At 40.2% G+C, this 20,583-nt stretch overlaps 1 protein-coding gene across 3 annotated transcripts in view; it reads left to right on the top strand.

Annotated features, from left to right (window-relative positions):
* The window catches only part of PCSK2 (proprotein convertase subtilisin/kexin type 2), a 258,307-nt gene that overhangs the window by 178,672 nt on the left and 59,052 nt on the right, over positions 1-20,583 (top strand). For all 3 annotated transcript variants that reach the window (XM_025399674.1, XM_025399673.1, XM_025399675.1), the window contains one exon: positions 3,731-3,807. In XM_025399674.1, the coding sequence (XP_025255459.1) occupies positions 3,731-3,807 (77 nt within the window). The remainder of the gene's footprint in view (positions 1-3,730; positions 3,808-20,583) is intronic.

Consider the following 20,583-nt stretch of genomic DNA (forward strand, 5'->3'; position numbering starts at 1 on the left):
TCTGGGCAAATTAAAACAGGTGTCCCCTTCTGGGTGGACAAATGAGCAAAAGCAGCCCCTCCGGGTTGACCAATTCTTTTTTAAAGCCTCCTCCACCTTGGGGTGTGGGGGTGGTGCACATGGCTTGGTAAGTCCAATGCAGACTCTAGTTTCTCCCTGTGGGCAGGAACCCCTGGTGCGATGCACAACCTGCACAACTGTACACGACAGCCCTGACTACAGAAACCATTTTCACAATTTTGTAGTTGGACCACAGAGTTTGCCCCTCAGTACTCTAAAAAATATCTGTTCAATCACATCAGTGGATGTCCATATTAAATACATTAGCCTTCTTTCTTATGGCAAGTCACTGCCACTCTCTGCCAAGGGCAGTGTTCTAATCTTGGAAACAAACAGGACACTCGTAGGTGGAAAAACAGAAGAACTAGAGGACAGTGACCCCTAGGGGCTTGACCAATGGTGGGCAGTGGAGTGGTGGAAACCATGGTGGCACCTCTTCACCATCGCAGTGTAATGCTCTCCTCGGCCTCCATCAGTACCCGGTGAGCTGAGGCCCAGTATCTGCCGGATAACCGACCTTTGACTAGCATGAGACACAGGAGGAGCAAGATTCAAACTCCCAACAAGATACTCAGACTAGTTCATACCAGATTCAGTGGCTATAGCCCAGGAGAGAACAAGGTATGGGACATGTATGTCTCAGAGCAAAGAGATCTGCCCAGAAAGACAAAGACTGAGTGAGATGCTATAGTGTGGGCTATCAGAGGGCAGCCTGGGAGCCCAAGAGGCCTAGGACATTAGTCAGGGATTAGTAAACTCTTTCCAATAAAAAGCCACATGGTAAATACTTTAGGCTTTATGGGGTTTTGTCACATCTACTTATCTCTGTTGTTAGAGTGCAAAAGTAGTGACAGGCAATTCATAAATAAATGGATGTGACTGCATTCCAATACAACTTTACTTACAAAAACAGGCCATGGGCTGATTTAGCCGGTGGGCTGTATTTTGTGACCTTTGCTGTAGGTGATCAAAGAAAGAGGACACAACAGGAGAAGTCAGAGGTGAGGCATTGCCCGTACTGCGTGGGGCAACGTGCTTGCCAGCTTACATCCCTTGTTTCATTTTATCCTCACAGCAACCAACTAGTAACAGTTTTACCACCTGCATTTTGAAGATGAAGAAACTACAGTTTCTAAAAAATAGGAAAATTTCCAAGGTCAAAAACAGCCTCATTTCAAAACCAAGTATGTTTGACTTGAATGCCTCTCTTCCTTTCCCTACATCAAGCTGGGACCTGCGACGTATTTGTCTAGGGCAGCCCAGCAAGGGAAGCCCATTGATCGGAGAGGCATTAAATTCCAGATCTGGGGGTATGGATGGCAGTACCAGGGCCAGGTACAATCTCAGAAGCTTCTCTGTGGATGTAAAAGCAATGAGCACAGCCACCATTGGCTGCCGGAGCTCCCACCTCTCTCATCACCAGCCTTCCGGATAGACAAGCCCCAAATCTGAAAGATGTCATCCGTGGAACTGAGTCTTTGATAGCCAGGCAATTACAGCACCTCATATATAAAAATCCAGAGGAATCTGTGAATATAAGTGACTGTCCTTTCTTAGCGTGATGCAGGCCATCTGTTTGAAAAGTACACACTGCCAACAATGCCAAGTTGTAATTATTAAACTTTCTAGCTAAGAGCAAGTCTTATCTTTCTTTCTAATTATGCATTCAAATATTCAGAAATTAAGCCTTAGAATTATTAAATACCAGGGATCGGTTTTTTCCCCCGTGCATTAAACTTTTAGAAAAGAACATGAGCCATCGTCAGAAGTTTCTTCCAGAAATAACTCCCAGAGAAGCCCTGAGGTCAGCTTGGAATCAACCCAACCTTCTCACTTTCGGTGTGATGGTACAATGATAATTCAAGTTCTTAATGATGACTCTGAATCATCTCGATCCTGAATCATCAGAGATTAAATTATTTTCACCAAACAGCTAGTATTTTCTAAAGCAGGAAAATCGATTAAAGGATTTCAGTAAAAAGTTAGAGAAGTCCAAACAAAGCAAGCATCTGGCAAGCCTTGGTGACCAGAACATTAAATTCACCAAACACCACCTGTTCCAAATGTCCATGTTAATGGCAATTATAGAAAACTCCAGTATCATTCAAGGCCAGTTTAACTTATTCCTGTACACAAATAACTTTATGGGAGACAGCATTGTAATTCAAATCAATAAATGACTCTGTTTGGCTGTAGAGGCATAAACAGAACCCTTGCAAAATATTGTTCCCCCTTGCTAGAAACCATTTGATTTTTAGCCAGAAAACATACAGCCAAACAAGAATAACAACTGTTTGCCTTCCTTAATGTTCAGTGTAGACTGTTACCCAAGGAATTAAGCATTAGTCATCAAAAATTAATTGCAAAGGCAACAAAATAATTGGGCTTCCTGAGTTATCATCCATTTCAACATTCAGAGGCCAATTTGACCCCAGACAATACACTGTCTTTCCTCTTGTTATAAAAGATGTCTCAGAGTTCTGAGGGTTCTCTGCTGTAAACTCTGCTCTCAGAACTCTCCAGGTCCTCCTTCCAACCCCCACCATGTCCGGCCAAACTATCTTCCCAGAGTCAGGAGCAGAGCCAAGAGCATCACCCAGACAGACCCCAGTGATAATTATCACCCCAAAAGATAAGCCCGAGTGGAAAGTTTGAGAAGCCAGTCATTCAAGCAGCAGCTACAAAGGGACGGACACTCTCTAGTTTTCCCTCACTGACTTCATTTCCCTCTGCCAGCCTGATAGAAACATGGTCTCAGTCTGCTCAGGCTTTGCCCCTGCCCTCCCTGTCTCCAGAAGTGCCCTCAAGCTTCAAAAGACTCACACAGCCTTCCAGAGAGGGAGACAGGGGCCAAGTGCTGGTTTTCATCATCTGTCCACTCCGGCTTTGGCAGTAACCCCATTCCCATTGGCCTCGGTGGTCAGTTCACCCAGATCCTGCCTAAACCCTGGATGCTCATTGTCCTGACCACCCGAATGTCCTAGGCCAGCTGGTTCTCAGAGTCACATCCTCATCAACCTCAACCTCCCACAAAATTATTATTACAACTACTGGTGATTTTGTCATCTAAACAATCAAAACAAAAATTGATGGAATTAGTGGAGTTGCTCAAAAAGGATGATGTTGGATGACAGAGAATAGTACACTTTTGACCATATGCTGTAGGGCATAAGAGTTCATACAGATACTTATTGAAGTTTGTAATGGTATATGTCTTTGTTTGATCATTCGATTGATGTCTGTCCCCGCAACTAGGCTATAAGTTACATAAGGGCAGGGATGCCACCATTGTATTCCCATACTTAGCAAAGTCTCTGACATATATTGGACTCTTCATGATATTTGTTGAGTGAATAAATGAGGTCAATTGTGGACAACGTCAGGGCCTCGGGCAGGGGTTTAACACCCATAAGGGGAAAGGAAACCAGCCTATGTCAGTCTAAAGGAAGAAGCTGGATGTGAGCCTTCCGTGTAAAGCAAGGAAACTCTAAAGGCCATCTCACTCCAAGGACACGCTTTGGCTCCAACACAATTTTGTAAGGGTTGGTCCAGTGCAGCACACTAACTCAGCACTCCAGGGAAGACTAGAAACATTCCAAGTCCTCCCAGCACTTTCCCTTTACCGCGCCTCTGGCTGTACGGACCTAATGAGATGCCTTGTGTTTTTCAGAATGCCGAAGCAAGTTACGACTTCAGTAGCAACGACCCCTATCCTTATCCTCGGTACACAGACGACTGGTTTAACAGGTAAACCGGGGCTTGGGAGGGCTCTTTGACTTTAGGCTTCGGAGTTTTATTTTACTTTGTTTTGTTTCAGGCTTGATTACCGCCAGCAAAATAATCCCCATGCTTCATTAAATTATATTGTGATTTTTCTTCTTAGTGGCTACATTCTCTAAAGTGGAATTTTTAATATTACAATCTTCCTTTAGAATAATCTTTTGACTGTTTTGTTCTGCTGAACTTGAAATTATTTGCCACTTTAATCCATTAAAGAGAAAAGGAAATAGAAATAAGAAGTTCTTTCTCAACCCATTACAAGGTGATTTAAAACATGCTGATTTTGCTCTATATGTTTTAGCCACTGTAGAGAAGTATTTTGCCCCATGGGTCTGTGTCTATGTGTTTTTGAAAAGCATTCTGTTCATTTTCTACTATAACCTCATAACAGCTCATGGAGTCTCTTTCAACAAAACAGTAAGTGTGATTGACAGAGGTTTGAAGTATTGCTTAGGATAAAGATCCTATGATGTCAAACTACCCAAACAGTCTATCCAAGAGAATACTTTTCCTTCAGCCTGTTTTGCCACTAAACATGGAAATGTAGTCTCTTTTTTCTTCAAGTAAACATTTTGCTTAAATGGTTAATTACATATAAGAGATATGAAGAAATAAAGATATGCAGCTTGCTCAATCAATGAATGAATACTGTAATTTTTAAACCTAGTGTTTCCCTGTTATTGATGTCCTTGGGTGAAGTTCATAAAAACATATGAACTTCAATTAGTTGTATAAAAATACATGATGTGCAGAGCACTTTACCCATTTTTTTTTATTTATCTTGGCACTCTAAGTAGTAGATAAAACAAATGTTGTCATTTTCAGTTTAGTGATAAGCAAACAGGCTCAGAAGGGTTGAAGGGCTTCCTTAGTCAAACAATTAAAATTCAAGTCAAAGCCAAGATTAGCCCCACACTTCAAATTGTTTCCAAATCCACATTTGTACTATTCTTTGCTAAGTATCATTTGTATTATTTGATACAGGAAGCATGACCAGAGTATGTTCAAGGGTAGAGCCTCGGCGAACAGGAAGCTTAGATTCTGTCTCTAAAGTTAGCAAGTTGACCTGAGACCCCTCAGTCTCATCAGGAGTTGACACAGGGTACACAGGTTCTGGGTACAAATGCAGAAAAGAAGAAAAAAGAAAATAAAGTTTAATTTTGTAATATTTTGTAAAGATCATTGCTGATGTCAGATAGCACAATTCATTCTCTAACCATGTCACCTGCAACCTGAAAATGAAATGCAATGCTTGGAGGTGTGTGTTTGGAGTATGAGAATGTATAAAAAAGGTCTGAAAACTTTTGGCATGAAGTGTGTTTTAGCTCTATTACTTCTAACCCTAGATGCTAGCATATCTTTAGCAAATAAACCATTTCAGACACAAGAATGTGAAGTTAACAAATGCATGCCATTAAACTGGGGTTTAGACAGAATTGGCAATGGCTATCCAGAACACGTTGCTGAGAAGAGCTATGAGAGGGTCTGGCTTCAGCAGGATTGATTACCAACTGTCTGTATGAATATCAGAAAGTGCAGTGGCAACACATCCACTGGCTACTTGCTGTCTTTCTGTAGCTAGTAGGTACTGAATTAGTCTTTGATGGATTGATGTAAGCACAAAAATATAACCAATGGAATGATTTTCTCCCAATCTCATTTTCTGAACCCAAACAAAATCTGCCCTAGCCAAATCTTCCTGGGCAATGTGCTATAAAAATACTCCTTAAAAAAAAAACTAAAAGGTTCCATTACAAGATGGCCAAATAGGAAGAGTTCTGGTCTGCAGCTCCCAACATGATCGACGCAGAAGATAGGTAATTTCTGCATTTCCAACTGAGGTACCTGGTTCATCTCATCGGGACTGGTTGCACAGGGGTTGGGGAATTTCCCTTTCCTAGCCAAGGGAAGTGGTGACAGACTGTACCTGGAAAAATGGGACACTTCTGCCCAAATGTTGTGCTTTTTCCACAGTCTTAGCAACAAGCAGACCAGGAGATTCTCTCCCATGTCTGGCTCAGCAGGTACCATGCCCATGGAGCCTTGCTCACTGCTAGCGCAGCAGTCTGAGATTGACCTACAAGGCAGCAGCCTGGCGGAGGGAGGGGTGTCTGCCATTGCTGAGGCTTGAGTAGGTAAACAAAGTGACTGGGAAGCTCAAACTGGGTGGAGCCCACCACAGTTCAGCAAGGTCTACTGCCTCTATAGACTCCACCTCTGTGGGCAGGACATAGCTGAACAAAAGGCAGCAGAAGCTTCTGCAGACTTAAACGTCCCTGTCTGACATCTCTAAAGAGAGCAGTGGTTCTCCCAGCATGGCATTTGAGCTCTGAGAATGGACAGACTGCCTCCTCAAGTGGGTCCCTGACCCCCATGTAGCCTAACTGGGAGAGACCTCCCAGGAGGCGCCAACAGACAGCTCATACAGGCAGGTGCCCCTCTAGGATGAAGCTTCAAGAGGAAGAATCAGGCAGCAATATTTGCTGTTCTGCAATATTTGCTGTTCTGCAGCCTCTGCTGGTGATACCCAGGCAAACAGGGTCTGGAGTGGCCCTCCAGCAAACTCCAGCAGACCTGCAGCTGAGGGACCTGACTGTTAGAAGGAAAACTAACAAACAGAAAGGAATAGCATCAACATCAACAAAAAGGACATCCACAACAAACCCCCATCTGTAGGTCACCAACATCAAAGACCAAAGGTAGATAAAACCACAAATATGGGTAGAAACCAGAGCAGAAAAGCTGAAAATTCTAAAAACCAGAGGGCCTCTTCTCCTCCAAAGGATTGCAGCTCCTCGACAGCAACAGAACGAAGCTGGATGGAAAATGACTTTGACGAGTTGACAGAAGTAAGCTTCAGAAGGTCAGTAAAAACAAACTTCTCCAAGCTAAAGGAGCATATTCTAACCCATTGCAAGGAAGCTAAAAACCTTGAAGAAAGGTTAGACGAATGCCTAACTAGAATAAAGTGTAGAGAAGACCTTAAATGACCCAATGGAGCTGAAAACCATGGCACAAGAACTTTGTGACGCATGCAAAAGCTTCAATAACCAATTCGCTCAAGTGGAAGAAAGGGTATCAGTGATTGAAGATCAAATTAATGAAATAAAGTGGGAAGACAAGGTTAGATAAAAAAGAGTAAAAAGAAATGAACAAACCCTCCAAGAAATATGGGACTATGTGAAAATATCAAATTTACGTTTGATTAGTGTACCTGAAAGTGACAGGGAGAATGGAACCAAGTTGGAAAACACTCTTTAGGATATTATCCAGGAGAAATTCCGCAACCTAGCAAGACAGGCCAACATTCAAATTCAAGAAATACGGAGAATACCACAAAGATACTCTTCGAGAAGAGGAGCCCCAAGACACATAATTTTCAGATTCACCAAGGTTGAAATGATGGAAAAAATGTTAAGGGCAGCTAGAGAGAAAGGTCGGGTTACCCAAAAAAGGAAGCCCATCAGACTAACAGCAGATCTCTCAGCAGAAACCCTGCAAGCCAGAAGAGAATGGGGGTCAATATTCAACATTCTTAAAGAAAAGAACTTTCAACTCAGAATTTCATATCCAGCCAAACTAAGCTTCATAAGTGAAGGAGAAATAAAATCCTTTACAGACAAGCAAATGCTGAGAGATTTTGTCACCACCTGGCCTGCCTTACAAGAGCTCCTGAAGGAAGCACTAAACATGGAAAGCAACAACCAGTACCAGCCACTGCAAAAACATGCCAAATTGTAAAGACCATTGATGCTATGAAGAAACTGCATCAACTAACGAGGAAAATAACCAGCTAACATCATAATGACAGGATCAAATTCACACATAACAATATTAACCTTAAATGTAAATGGGCTAAATGCCCCAATTAAAAGACACAGACAGGCAAATTGGATAGAGTCAAGACCCATCAGTGTGCTGTGTTCAGGAGACCCATCTCACGTGCAGAGACACACATAGGCTCGAAATAAAGGGATGGAGAAAGATCTACCAAGCAAAAGAAAAGAAAAAAAAAAAAAAAGCAAAGGTTGCAATCCTAGTTTCTGATAAAACAGACTTTAAACCAACAGAGATCAAAAGAGACAAAGAAGGCCATTACATAATGGTAAAGGGATCAATTCAACAAGAAGAGCTAACTATCCTAAATATATATGCACTCAATACAGGAGCACCCAAATTCATGAAGCAAGTCCTTAGAGACCTGCAAAGAGACTTAGACTCCCACACAACAATAACGGGAGATTTTAACACCCCACTGTCAATATTAGACAGAACAATGAGACAGAAGGTTAACAAGGATATCCAGGACTTGAACTCAGCTCTGGACCAAGCAGACCTAATAGACATCTACAGAACTCTCCACCCTGAATCAAAAGAATATACATTCTTCTCAGCATCACATTGCACTTATTCCAAAATTGACCACATAATTGGAAGCAAAGCACTCCTCAGCAAATGTAAAAGAACAGAAATCACAACAAACTGTCTCTCAGACCACAGTGCAATCAAATTAGAACTCAGGATTAAGAAACTCACTCAAAACCACACAACTACATGGAAACTGAACAACCTGCTCCTGAATGACCACTGAGTACATAATGAAATGAAGGCAGTAATAAAAATATTCTTTAAAACCAATGAAAACAAAGACACAACGTACCAGAATCTCTGGGACACATTTAAAGCAGTGTGTAGAGGGAAATTTATAGCAGTAAATGCCCACAAGAGAAAGCAGGAAATATCTAAAGTTGACACCCTTACATCACAATTAAAAGAATTAGAGAAGCAAGAGCAAACAAATTCAAAAGCTAGCAGATGGCAAGAAATAACGAAGATCAGAGCAGAACTGAAGGAGATAGAGACACAAAGAAACCCTTCAAAAAAATCAATGAATCCAGGAGCTGGTTTCTTGAAAGGATCAACAAAATTGATAAACCACTAGCAAGACTAATAAAGAAGAAAAGAGAGAAGAATCAATAGACACATTAAAAAATGATAAAGGGAATATCACCACTGATCCCACAGAAATACAAACTACCATCAGAGAATACTATAAATACCTCTACACAAATAAACTAGAAAATCTGGAAGAAACTGACAAATTCCTGAACACAAACACCCTCCCAAGACTAAACCAGGAAGAAGTTGAATCTCTGAATAGACCAATAACAGGCTCTGAAATTGAGGCAATAATTAATAGCATACCAACTAAAAAAAGGCCAGGACCAGACCGATTCACAGCCAAATTCTACCAGAGGTACAAAGAAGAGCTGGTATCATTCCTTCTGAAACTATTCCAATCAACAGAAAAAGAGGGAATCCTCCCTAACTCATTTTATGAGGCCAGCATCATCCTGATTCCAAAGCCTGGCAGAGATACAACAAAAAAAGAGAATTTTAGACCAATATATCTGATGAACATCAATGTGAAAATCCTCAATAAAATACTGGCAAACCGAATCCAGCAGCACATCAAAAAGTTTATCCACCATGACCAAGTGGGCTTCATCCCTGGAATGCAAGGCTGGTTCAACATATGCAAATCAATAAATGTAATCCATCACATAAACAGAACCAATGACAAAAACCACATGATTATCTCAATAGATGCCAAAAAGGCCTTCAACAAAATTCAACAGCCTGTCATGCTAAAAACTCTCAATAAACTAGGTATTGATGGAACGTATCTCAAAATAATTAGAGCTATTTATGACAAACACACAGACAATATCATACTGAATGGGCAAAAACTGGAAGCATTCCCTTTGAAAACTGGCACAAGACAAGAATGCCCTCTGTCACCACTCCTATTCAACATAGTGTTGGAGGTTCTGCCCAGGGCAATCAGGCAAGAGAAAGAAACAAAGGGTATTCAGATAGGAAAAGAGGAAGTCAAATTGTCCCTGTTTGCAGATGACATGATTGTATATTTAGAAAACTGCATCATCTCAGCCCAAAATCTCTTTAAGCTGATACGCAACTTCAGCAAAGTCTCAGGGTACAAAAATCAATGTGCAAAAATCACAACCATTTCTATACACCAGTAACAGACAAACAGAGAGCCAAATCATGAGTGAACATCCATTCACAATTGCTACAAAGAGAATGAAAAACCTAGGAATCCAACTTACAAGGGATGTGAAGGACCTCTTCAAGGAGAACAACAAACTACTGCTCAACAAAAGAGGACACAAACAAACGGAATAACACTCCATGCTCATGGATAGGAAGAATGAATATCATGGAAATGGCCATACTGCCCAAGGTAATTTATAGATTCAATGCCATTCCCATCAAGCTACCAACGACTTTCTTCACAGAATTGGAAAAAACTACTTTAAAGTTCATATGGAACAGAAAAAGAGCCCACATTGCCAAGACAATCATAAGCAAAAGGAATAAAGCTGGAGGCATCACACTATCTGACTTCAAACTATACTACAAAGCTATAGTGACCAAAACAGCATGGTACTGGTACTAAAACAGATACATAGAACAGAACAGAGGCCTCAGAAATAACACCACACATATACAACCACCAGATCTTTGATAAACCAGACAAAAACAAGAAAAGGGGAAAGGATTCCCTATTTAATAAATGGTGCTGGGAAAACTGGCTAGCCATATATAGAAAGCTGAAACTGGATCCCTTCCTTATATCTTTTTTTTAATATATATACTTTAAGTTCTAGGGTACATGTGCACAATGTGCAGGTTTGTTACATATGTATACTTGTGCCATGTTGGTGTGCTGCACCCATCAACTCGTCAGCACCCACCAACTCGTCATTTACATCAGGTATAACTCCCAATGCCATCCCTCCCCCCGCCCCCTCCCCACAATAGGCCCCAGTGTGTGATGTTCCCCTTCCCATGTCCAAGTGATCTCATTGTTCAATTCCCACCTATGAGTGAGAACATGCGGTGTTTGGTTTTCTGTTCTTGCAATAGTTTGCTGAGAATGATGGTTTCCAGCTGCATCCATGTCCCTACAAAGGACGCAAACTCATCCTTTTTTATGGCTGCATAGTATTCCATGGTGTATATGTGCTACATTTTCTTAATCCAGTCTATCACTGATGGACATTTGGGTTGATTTCAAGTCCTTGCTATTGTGAATAGTGCCACAATAAACATATATGTGCATGTGTCTTTATAGCAGCATGATTTATAATCCTTTGGGTACATACCCAGTAATGGGATGGCTGGGTCATATGGTATTTCTAGTTCTAGATCCTTGAGGAATTGCCATACTGTTTTCCACGATGGTCGAACTAGTTTACAATCCCACCAACAGTGTAAAAGTGTTCCTATTTCTCCACATCCTCTCCAGCACCTGTTGTTTCCTGACTTTTTAATGATTGCCATTCTAACTGGTATGAGATGGTATCTCATTGTGGTTTTGATTTGCATTTCTCTGATGGCCAGTGATGATGAGCATTTTTTCATGTGTCTGTTGGCTGTATGAATGTCCTCTTTTGAGAAATGTCTGTTCATATCCTTGGCCCACTTTTTGGTGGGATTGTTTGTTTTTTTCTTGTAAATTTGTTTGAGTTCTTTGTAGGCTCTGGATATCAGTCCTTTGTCAGATGAGTAGATTGCAAAAATTTTCTCCCATTCTGTAGGTTGCCTGTTCACTCTGATGGTAGTTTCTTTTGCTGTGCACAAAAATTAATTCAAGATAGATTAAAGACTTAAATGTTAGACCTAAAACTATAAAAGCCCTAGAAGAAAACCTAGGCAATACCACTCAGGACATAGGCATGGGCAAGGACTTCATGACTAAAACACTAAAAGCAATGGCAACAAAAGCCAAAATAGACAAACGGGATCTAATTAAACTAAAGAGCTTCTGCACAGCAAAATAAACTACCATCAGAGTGAACAGGCAACCTACAAAATGGGAGAAAATTTTTGCAATCTAACCATCTGACAAAGGGCTGATATCCAGAATCTACAAAGAACTTAAACATTTTACAAGAAGAAAAACAAACACACCCATCAAAAAGTGGGCAAAGGATATGAACAGACACTCCTCAAAAGAAGACATTTATGCTGCCAACAGACACATGAAAAAATGCTCATCATCATTGGTCATTAGAGAAATGCAAATCAAAACCACACTGAGATACCATCTCATGCCAGTTAGAATGGTGATAATTAAAAAGTCAGGAAACAACAGATGCTGGAGAGAATGTGGAGAAATAGGAACACTTTTGCACTGTTGGTAGGACTTAAACTAGTTCAATCATTGTGGAAGACAGTGTGGCGATTCCTCAAGGATCTAGAACTAGAAATACTATTTGACCCAGTGATCCCGTTACTGGGTATATACTCAAAGGATTATAAATCATGCTACTATAAAGACACATGCACACGTATGTTTATTGTAGCACTATTCGCAACAGCAAAGACTTGGAACCAACCCAAATGTCCATCAATGATAGACTGGATTAAGAAAATGTGGCACAAATACTATGCAGCCATAGAAAGGATGAGTTCATGTCCCTTGCAGGGACATGGATGAAGCTGGAAACCATCATTCTCAGCACACCATCAGAAGGACAGAAAACCAAACACCATATGTTCTCACTCATAGGTGGGAATTGAACAATGAGAACACTTGGACACAGGATGGGGAACATCACACACCAGGGCCTGTTGGGGATTGGGGGCTAGGGGAGGGATAGCTTTAGGAGAAATACCTCAAGTAAATGGCAAGTTGATGGGTGCAGCAAACCAATGTGGCACATATATACCTATGTAACAAACCTGCATGTTGTGCACATGTACCCTAGAACTTAAAGTATAATAATAATTTTAAAGAGAAAATTTAAAAAACTAAGAACACTAAGGAAATGTCTTCTCTCTTAAATATTTCATTTGCAAACTTGTTCTCAAAAGTATAATTTTAAACCAGCTAAAAACCTCCAATTAGGACTAATTAGTGCTTAGGGCAATAAAACTCATCATTGTCAGTGGTAAGAATTCCCAAGTGTCCAATTACCAGAGACACAGTCATAGTGACTCAGGCGAGCATGATCCCCATGCCTTAGGGAGCCAATGACTAAGACAGAGTGTCCACTTTGACCAGTAAATGGGTGCTTTTCAATTATCAAGTCATTTTCAAAGATTCTCACCCACTATGGCTTGTTATTACAAAGACTGGATGATGCCAGCGCTCAAATCACAACTACTTTCAATACATAACTACCATTGTAGATGATTATGGGAGGCTGATGGGGTGAAGCTCAAGTCCACAGCACCAGGAGAATCCTTAGTTCAAAACATCACCATCGTCCTGGAGATGATTCCTGCTTGACTGAAGGAGAATTTGAATGAGGCGTCCGTTCCATGAGTGTAGGATATGTTTATTTAAAAACCCCTCTGGGATGAAATGATATTATGCCTGATGTTTTCTTCAGTATTACTTATGGCTTGAGGCAGGAGGGAAGAGAATGATTGGAGTATAGAGGCAATAAAATTGGTTATGAGTTAATCATTATTAAAGCTCTGTGATGAGTACATGGGATTTTACTCTATTTTTGTATATCTTTGATTTTTTTCTAATAACAAGAAGTAAATTTAACAAGCATAGGGCATAAAAAGAGGTAATAACGGAACTAGGACTTCAGTTTGGTATCAGGAAACTGTTTTGGTGTGCAAGCTTCCAAGGAGCTTGCAATGTCATACGATTAGGCAACAGATGCCCAAGTTACTACAATGCAAAAATGTAGCCCAGACTAAAATAACACAAGGAGATCTAATGCAAGTTGAACAGTTACTGTATTTAAGGCACTGTTCTGTGTTTTGCATGTATTCATTCAACTAATTATCATAAGAACCCTCTGAAATAGGGATTATGATTTTCCCCATTTTGGAAACTGAGGCACAGAGAGGTTAAGTTACTTGTGCAAGGTTACAGGGCTACTAAGAAGTGGAGGCAGGATTTGATGCCAGTGGGTCACCGGTCTAGGATTTTACCTAAGGCAATAGGAAGAGTTGGGAGTAGGGAACAAATGTATCCCAGGGCAAGGATACAATCTGGACAAAGATAGGCTGGTGGGGAGGTGCAGGATATGTTCAGGAGGTAGTCTGGATAACTGCTGTGGGATTTGGAGGCTGGTGCAGAAGGCAGCATTCTAAGAAGGATCCACAAGTAAGGTGGAGCCTAAAAAGGTTGGAAAAGTTGCTAGGATGGTTGGGTCAGAACTGGGCCGGGGCATAGATGAGGCTCATTCTCTCATTACACTCAAGATATGCTTCTACTCTCAGAAGCCCCAATGGCCTGGAGCATGGCACTTGTTCTTGGCTGGCACAGGGCCCAGCATGAGCCTCCCACCAGCTGTGCAGACACCAAGGCATCCCACAGGTTCTTCAGGTGTTTTCTGGGCATGGGCGCCAAATCCGATGCCCTACCTCTGTTCAACAGACTTGGGGCTCTTGAGAAATGCTGGCGTCAGCATGCCCTGAAACTCCAATATAGGGCTGACATGCTGACCAGCGATAGGCCTGTTGCTATTAACTATTTCAGCCACACTGACTGCCACAAAGGCTAGTTACAACGCAGGAGTAATTGCTTCACAGGAAAAGGCAGTGGCTGTCCAGCACGAGATTCTCACTGCTGTGAAAGTAGAAAATAAAATGCACTATAGAGGACACCCAAACAAAGAAGTAAAATGTGCCCCTTGGTTGGGAGACTGAGTTCAATAGCAACAAATCTCTCCTAGGTTTTCCTGACACTTTAAACCATCATCTCATACCCTCTGCACTTACTCATTGTTTTCCTTTATTAAACTCCAAGCCAAGGGTGCTTTAGGAAAACAAACTTCATACATATGCAGAACTGCTTTTAGGGAATGTGTATATTGGAATAGCTTGCCTTGTGCTTGATTTGCTTTTGTTGGATTATTCCTGTTTAAGCAGAGCAAGTGTATTTATTCTACTGTGAACCATTTAATAATTACATGCAGTATCTGAGCTCCAGGGATGAACTTGAAACACATTTAAGAAATTTTCAAAAAGGGTATAATTTTCTCTTAGCTTGCAATGAGCAAAATACATTTGACCAAACAAAATAATAATAATAATAGTAACTCAAATTGCATAAAGGTAGAAAATACACATTTAATGGGCATCAGTAATGTGCAAAAGAGATATAATTGATTTGCTAAGAGGTATCAGGATTTAGTACCACATTTTTTTCGTTGCTGGCACTCAAAAAATATTGACTGGCTGGTTGATGGATGAGTGGCATACCTTTTGAACCATGGCAAGATGTTGAGTGGCCTTGACATCTGTCCATTTTCAAGCTGCCTGCTGCTCTCAAGGTCTGCAGCCCACGTTTTGTCAATAATCTTGCAGCCCTGCTCAGCTTTAGGTCAATGTTTGGTGATGCATTGCAGATCTGTATTCCATTACTGTGCTGTTGTCCATAAAAATCCCTCTTGCATAGCATTTCTTTGACAGGCATTCACCACTGAAATGTCATCCCTGCCATTGATGATATTTATGAAGCGTCAGGGGAAGCAGCATACTCTATCTATTAAGCCCTAAACAGTGAGAGATTCTGGGTTAGATGCAATTCTTGGCTGCAAAAAGTTTACTATAAATTCAGGAAGAGAGAAGACATTTATTACTCAAGCAAACAAAATGGAGGGAAGGAAGATGGATAAATGGAGGCTGAAGAACATTTATCTCTTTGTGAGCTAATGTGATTGATAGCATTAGTTAAACCTTCAAATAAGAAAGGATTTCTGGGATTAACTTTTATTTTCTTATTAAAAGTCATATTTCATTCTGAAGAACCCTAAGCAACAGGCCACAAAAAAAACGTGTGAGAAAAATGGCCCTCTCTGGTTGGCTATTTTCACACTGATGTAAGCTGCTACCTTACCCTGGTGATACTTAATGGTTTCCCTTATGTCTTTATGAACTAATTCTGAAACACCTCCTGGATAATGAAATGCAAACTGCTTTCAAAGACATAGTCTAACTACTTTTCATGTGAGCTTTACAACTACCTCATCAGTTGATATTAGCTCAAAGGTTACTGCTTGTAACAAACCCTTTCTACATCCAAACCAGAGCACAGTGAAATCCAACAGAGTTTAATTTTTTTTAATTTCTAGTCCCCTACCTGGATTAGAAAAGTATTTATTATTTAAATTTTTCCTTCAGCTAAAAGGAGTAGATGTAATATAGACTTAGGGGTTATGGAGAAAACTATAAAGATTGTAAAAGAAAGACTTATATTTGGGTATAATTAGTTCCACTTTGTAAGCTAATGTATGCATGCCATATAGAGATTTTATGGTCCTCAGGTGACAATAACTCTTTCTTAAGAGAGAAAAAGACAGCACCTTATGTAGACAAATGTAATATTATGTTAATCGCTTGGTATGGAATGAGTGATCCCTGAGTCAGTTCCCTTGTCTATAAACTGGGACTAAAGTTCCCACCTTGAAGGCTTGTACTGGGGATTCGAGACAGGTATAGAGTCCTTGGTGCAGAGCATGGCACATAGTAGGCACTGGGGGCAGCCAATAGAGTTGTGAAATTCAGCAAAGAGATTTCTACAGGAGCTAAGTCAAAGATTATTCAACGACAAAGAAAAGTAGGAGAATTTATGCTACAGGAGTAAATGGATGGCTCAGCCAATCACCCACCTTTCTCAGACATCTGCTCTCTCATTTAAGCTTTTTACAGAAAGTGGATAACAGTCAGCTCAAGGTTAAACTTTCTGTCAAGCTAGTGCCTGTGTTTCTGCATTGCTGATTGAAAAAAGAGTTATAGCTAAAGATACCTTGTATGCATGAGACAAAGTTGATCTATTAGGAAAATTGAAATGTCTAGCATCTGGCCTCAGAAAGATGAGGAGTCTACTCACTTCTCCAGAAAGCAATGGGTACTTGCCAGCAGACTCAGGGACTTCCCCAGAGGCAGCGTTGCTCATTCTCACCTATCGCCTATTCTAACCTATTCTGCCTGACCTATTCATCTCTCATCTATTCTATCAAGTAGGCTCTTGAAACCCCAAAATCTTACACTGTAGAGCTCATTGGACATTAGCCAGCAAATGCGGTAATTGCCAAACTAGCCAGGAAGTCTCTGCATTTCATTTCTAATATGTCTAATACTGGAGCTTCTTTCTCCAAAGTCAAGGCTGAAAAGACTGCAGCTGGCCACCATGGGTCTTCTGTTGTCTAAGAATCTGTAGATGTAGAGAGACTGGAGACCAGAAGACAAAGACAGCCTCAGGTGCATGAACTTGGCCAAGCTGCACACTGGCTTGCTGACTGATCTGTCTTATCTCCTTATCTCTGTGAATGCAGATTCCTGAAGCACTGTTGTAGAAACTGGCTGTCAGAAACAGAACTAAGGAGTCAGTTGAAACAACCATAGGACCAGTAGCCAGGAAAGTAGCCAGGAAAGGAAGAGAAGTTAAAAAAAAAAAAAAAAAAAAAAAAGAGGAAAAAATATCTCCACATCAAAATTATCCTCAAATCCAATATTCCAAAATATCTGAAAACAATACACCTAAAAAACTAAAACTCAGGATATTAATTTGTACCATATGAAATTGGTTCTATGAAGCAGTCTTGAAAAAGACTTTATAATAAGTTATTTTTAGTTTGCTCAGCGTGATAAATGCATGGATGACATCTATTTTAAAGAAAACTAAATGATGGGGGAAACATAGGTGAAAACAAAAGCATGGACATGAAAAGAACAAATTGCAGCTGAAAAATACAGCCTGAGAAATAAAATCTCAATAAATGGGATAAAATCTAGCCTGGATGCACTTGAGGAGATAATTATCGAATTGAAGATAACCTGTTTATCAAAAACCTACAGCAAACATTATTCTTCATGGTGAAGCTTTGATAGCATTCTCTAAGTCTGGGACAAGATGTGGGTTCTCCCTATCATCTCTTTAATTCAACACTATGCTACATTTCATAGCCAATCAAATAGTTATAAATCTAAGAAAAGATGTGAGATCATTAAGAAGAAAATTATAAAATTTACAAAAGACATAAAGGTGTCCTAAATTAATAGAGTGACATACTAAGTTCATAGATAAGAAGATGGAACAATATAAAGATATCATATCAAACTAATATATTAATTAATTGCAATTTCAATTAAAGTTTCAATAGATTATTCAGTGGAACTAGAAAAAACTGTTTTAAAATTGATATGGAAAAACAAGTGGCCAAAATAGAAGAAGACAAATAAGGAGGAGGAAAAAAGGAGAAAAAAGAGGAAGAGAATGAAGATAAAGAAGAAGAAGATGAAGTAGAAGTTCAACAACAACAGAACAGCAGCAAGACGGGAAGTTTTGCTGACCGGATACCAAAACATTACACAGTGGCAGTAATATGAGATTGTAGGGTTAGCATAGAAAGAGACAAAAAGATCAAGAAAGAGAATAGAGAGTGCAAAAACAGACGCCACATAAAAGGAACCCTGATATATGATTAAGATAGCAATAAAAATGATAAGGATGGAGTGAAGGTATTCGATAAATGGGATAACTATGTACATGGGGAGAAATAGGCACCACACCACCTACTGAGCATAAATAAATTCCAGGAGAATTAAAGACCTAAATGGATATAAATCTTTTAGGAAAAAAATAAAAACACCTTTATGATCATGACATGGGGATAGATTTCTTTCTTTTTTTCCCCAATTGATTTATTTATTTATTTATTTTTTTTTTTTTTTTTTTTTTTTTTTTTGAGACGGAGTCTCGCTCTGTCACCCAGGCTGGAGTGCAGTGGCGCGATCTCGGCTCACTGCAAGCTCCGCCTCCCGGGTTTACGCCATTCTCCTGCCTCAGCCTCCGAGTAGCTGGGACTACAGGCGCCCGCCACCACGCCCGGCTAGTTTTTTGTATTTTTAGTAGAGACGGGGTTTCACCATGTTAGCCAGGATGGTCTCGATCTCCTGACCTCGTGATCCACCCGCCTCGGCCTCCCAAAGTGCTGGGATTACAGGGTTGAGCCACCGCGCCCGGCCAGTCCCCAATTGATTTAGAAGTTTATTTTGCCAAGGTTAAGGGCCATGACCCATGACACAGCCTCAGGAGGTCCTGAGAACAGGTGCCCAAGGTGGTTGAGTTCAAGCTTGATTTTATATGTTTTAGGGAGACATAAGACATTAATCAGTGCATGTGAAATAGACATTGGCTTGGTCTGGAAAGGCAGGACATCTTGAAGCAGGGGCTTCCAGGTTATAGGTAGATTCAAAGATTTTCTGATTGGCAATTGGTTGAAAGAGTTATTATCTAAAGACCTGGAATCAGTAGAAAGGTGTGTCTGGGTTAAGATAAGGGTTTGTGGAGACTGGGGTACCTTTTATGTAGATGAAATCTCCTAAGTGGCCACTCTTAGAGGCAATAGATGACAGATGTTTCCTCTTCAGACCTTTAAAAGGTGCTAGACTCTCAGCTAATCTCTTCAGATTGGAAAAAGATCTGGAAAGGGCAGACAATTCCCTATAGAATGTAAATTAGGGATGGATTTCTTAAACAAGCCACTAAACCACATGGAAAAATTAATGATTGATAAATCTGGCTACATTAAAATTAAACACTTTTGTTCAAAAAAAGAAGTCACAATAAATAAATTTGGAAGACAAGCCACAGACCAGAAGACATGTGCAGCAAATTTTATGGGGGAAAAAAAGGCTTAATATACAAACTTTGTAAAGAACAGCTACAAATCAATGAAAAATAAATAAATACCTTAATAGAAGAAATGGGCCAAGGTTATTAACAGGCAATTCACAGAAAAGAAAATCTAAGCCAAATAACCTATGAAAAGTTTACCTTGCTAGTGACGAGGAAATGCAAAATGAAACAATAACATACCATTTCACACCAACTGGACTAGCAAAATTGGTAACATTCGACAATGATCAATGTTGAAAAGGATTGCTTGCACCTTGAAGGAGATAGTATATAGCCATATAACCTGTTTTAAGTTACACAAGAAGACCTCAGAGAAACTCTTCCTTATGTGTACATGAAAATAATAAACAAAAATGTTTCTTTTCAAATTATTTGTAATGGCAAGCAAATTGCAAACAATCTAAATACCTATCAATAGAAGTATAAATAAATAAATCGCAGCATATCTATAAATAGACTACTACACAGCACTAAAAATGGATGAACCAGAATTCACAAGTTAACTTCAGAAATTGTAGCAAATAAAGCCAATTTTACGTAGATAATATACAAGGAAATTTTTACAGAGAGTTTGAAAACATGCAAAGAGTGGCATATATGCTTATGCATACCTGATTATAAGCTCATAAAAACATTCTGAACAGCAAACTTGGTACAATCATTACCTCTGAGGAAGCAAAGAGGGGAAGGAATGGCATCAGAGAGGGCCTCAATTGTATCTGTAAAGATTTATGTTGTTTCTTGGGGAGTTTTTTGTCTTTGTTTTTTGTTTTTTGAGACGGAGTCTCGCTCTGTCACCCAGGCTAAAGTGCAGTGACTCCATCTCGGCTCATGGCAACCTCCGCCTCCCTGGTTCATGTGATTCTCCTGCCTCAGCCTCCTGAGTAGCTGGGATTACAGGCACGTGCCACCACGGCTGGCTAATTTTTGTATTTTTAGTAGAGACGGGGTTTCACCATATTGGTCAGGCTGGTCTCGAACTTCTGACCTCGTGATCTACCCCCCCCCCCCAGCCTCCCAAAGTGCTGGGATTACAGGCATGA

Source organism: Theropithecus gelada, chromosome 10 (genome assembly GCF_003255815.1).
Source record: "Theropithecus gelada isolate Dixy chromosome 10, Tgel_1.0, whole genome shotgun sequence".
Lineage (NCBI taxonomy): Eukaryota > Metazoa > Chordata > Mammalia > Primates > Cercopithecidae > Theropithecus > Theropithecus gelada.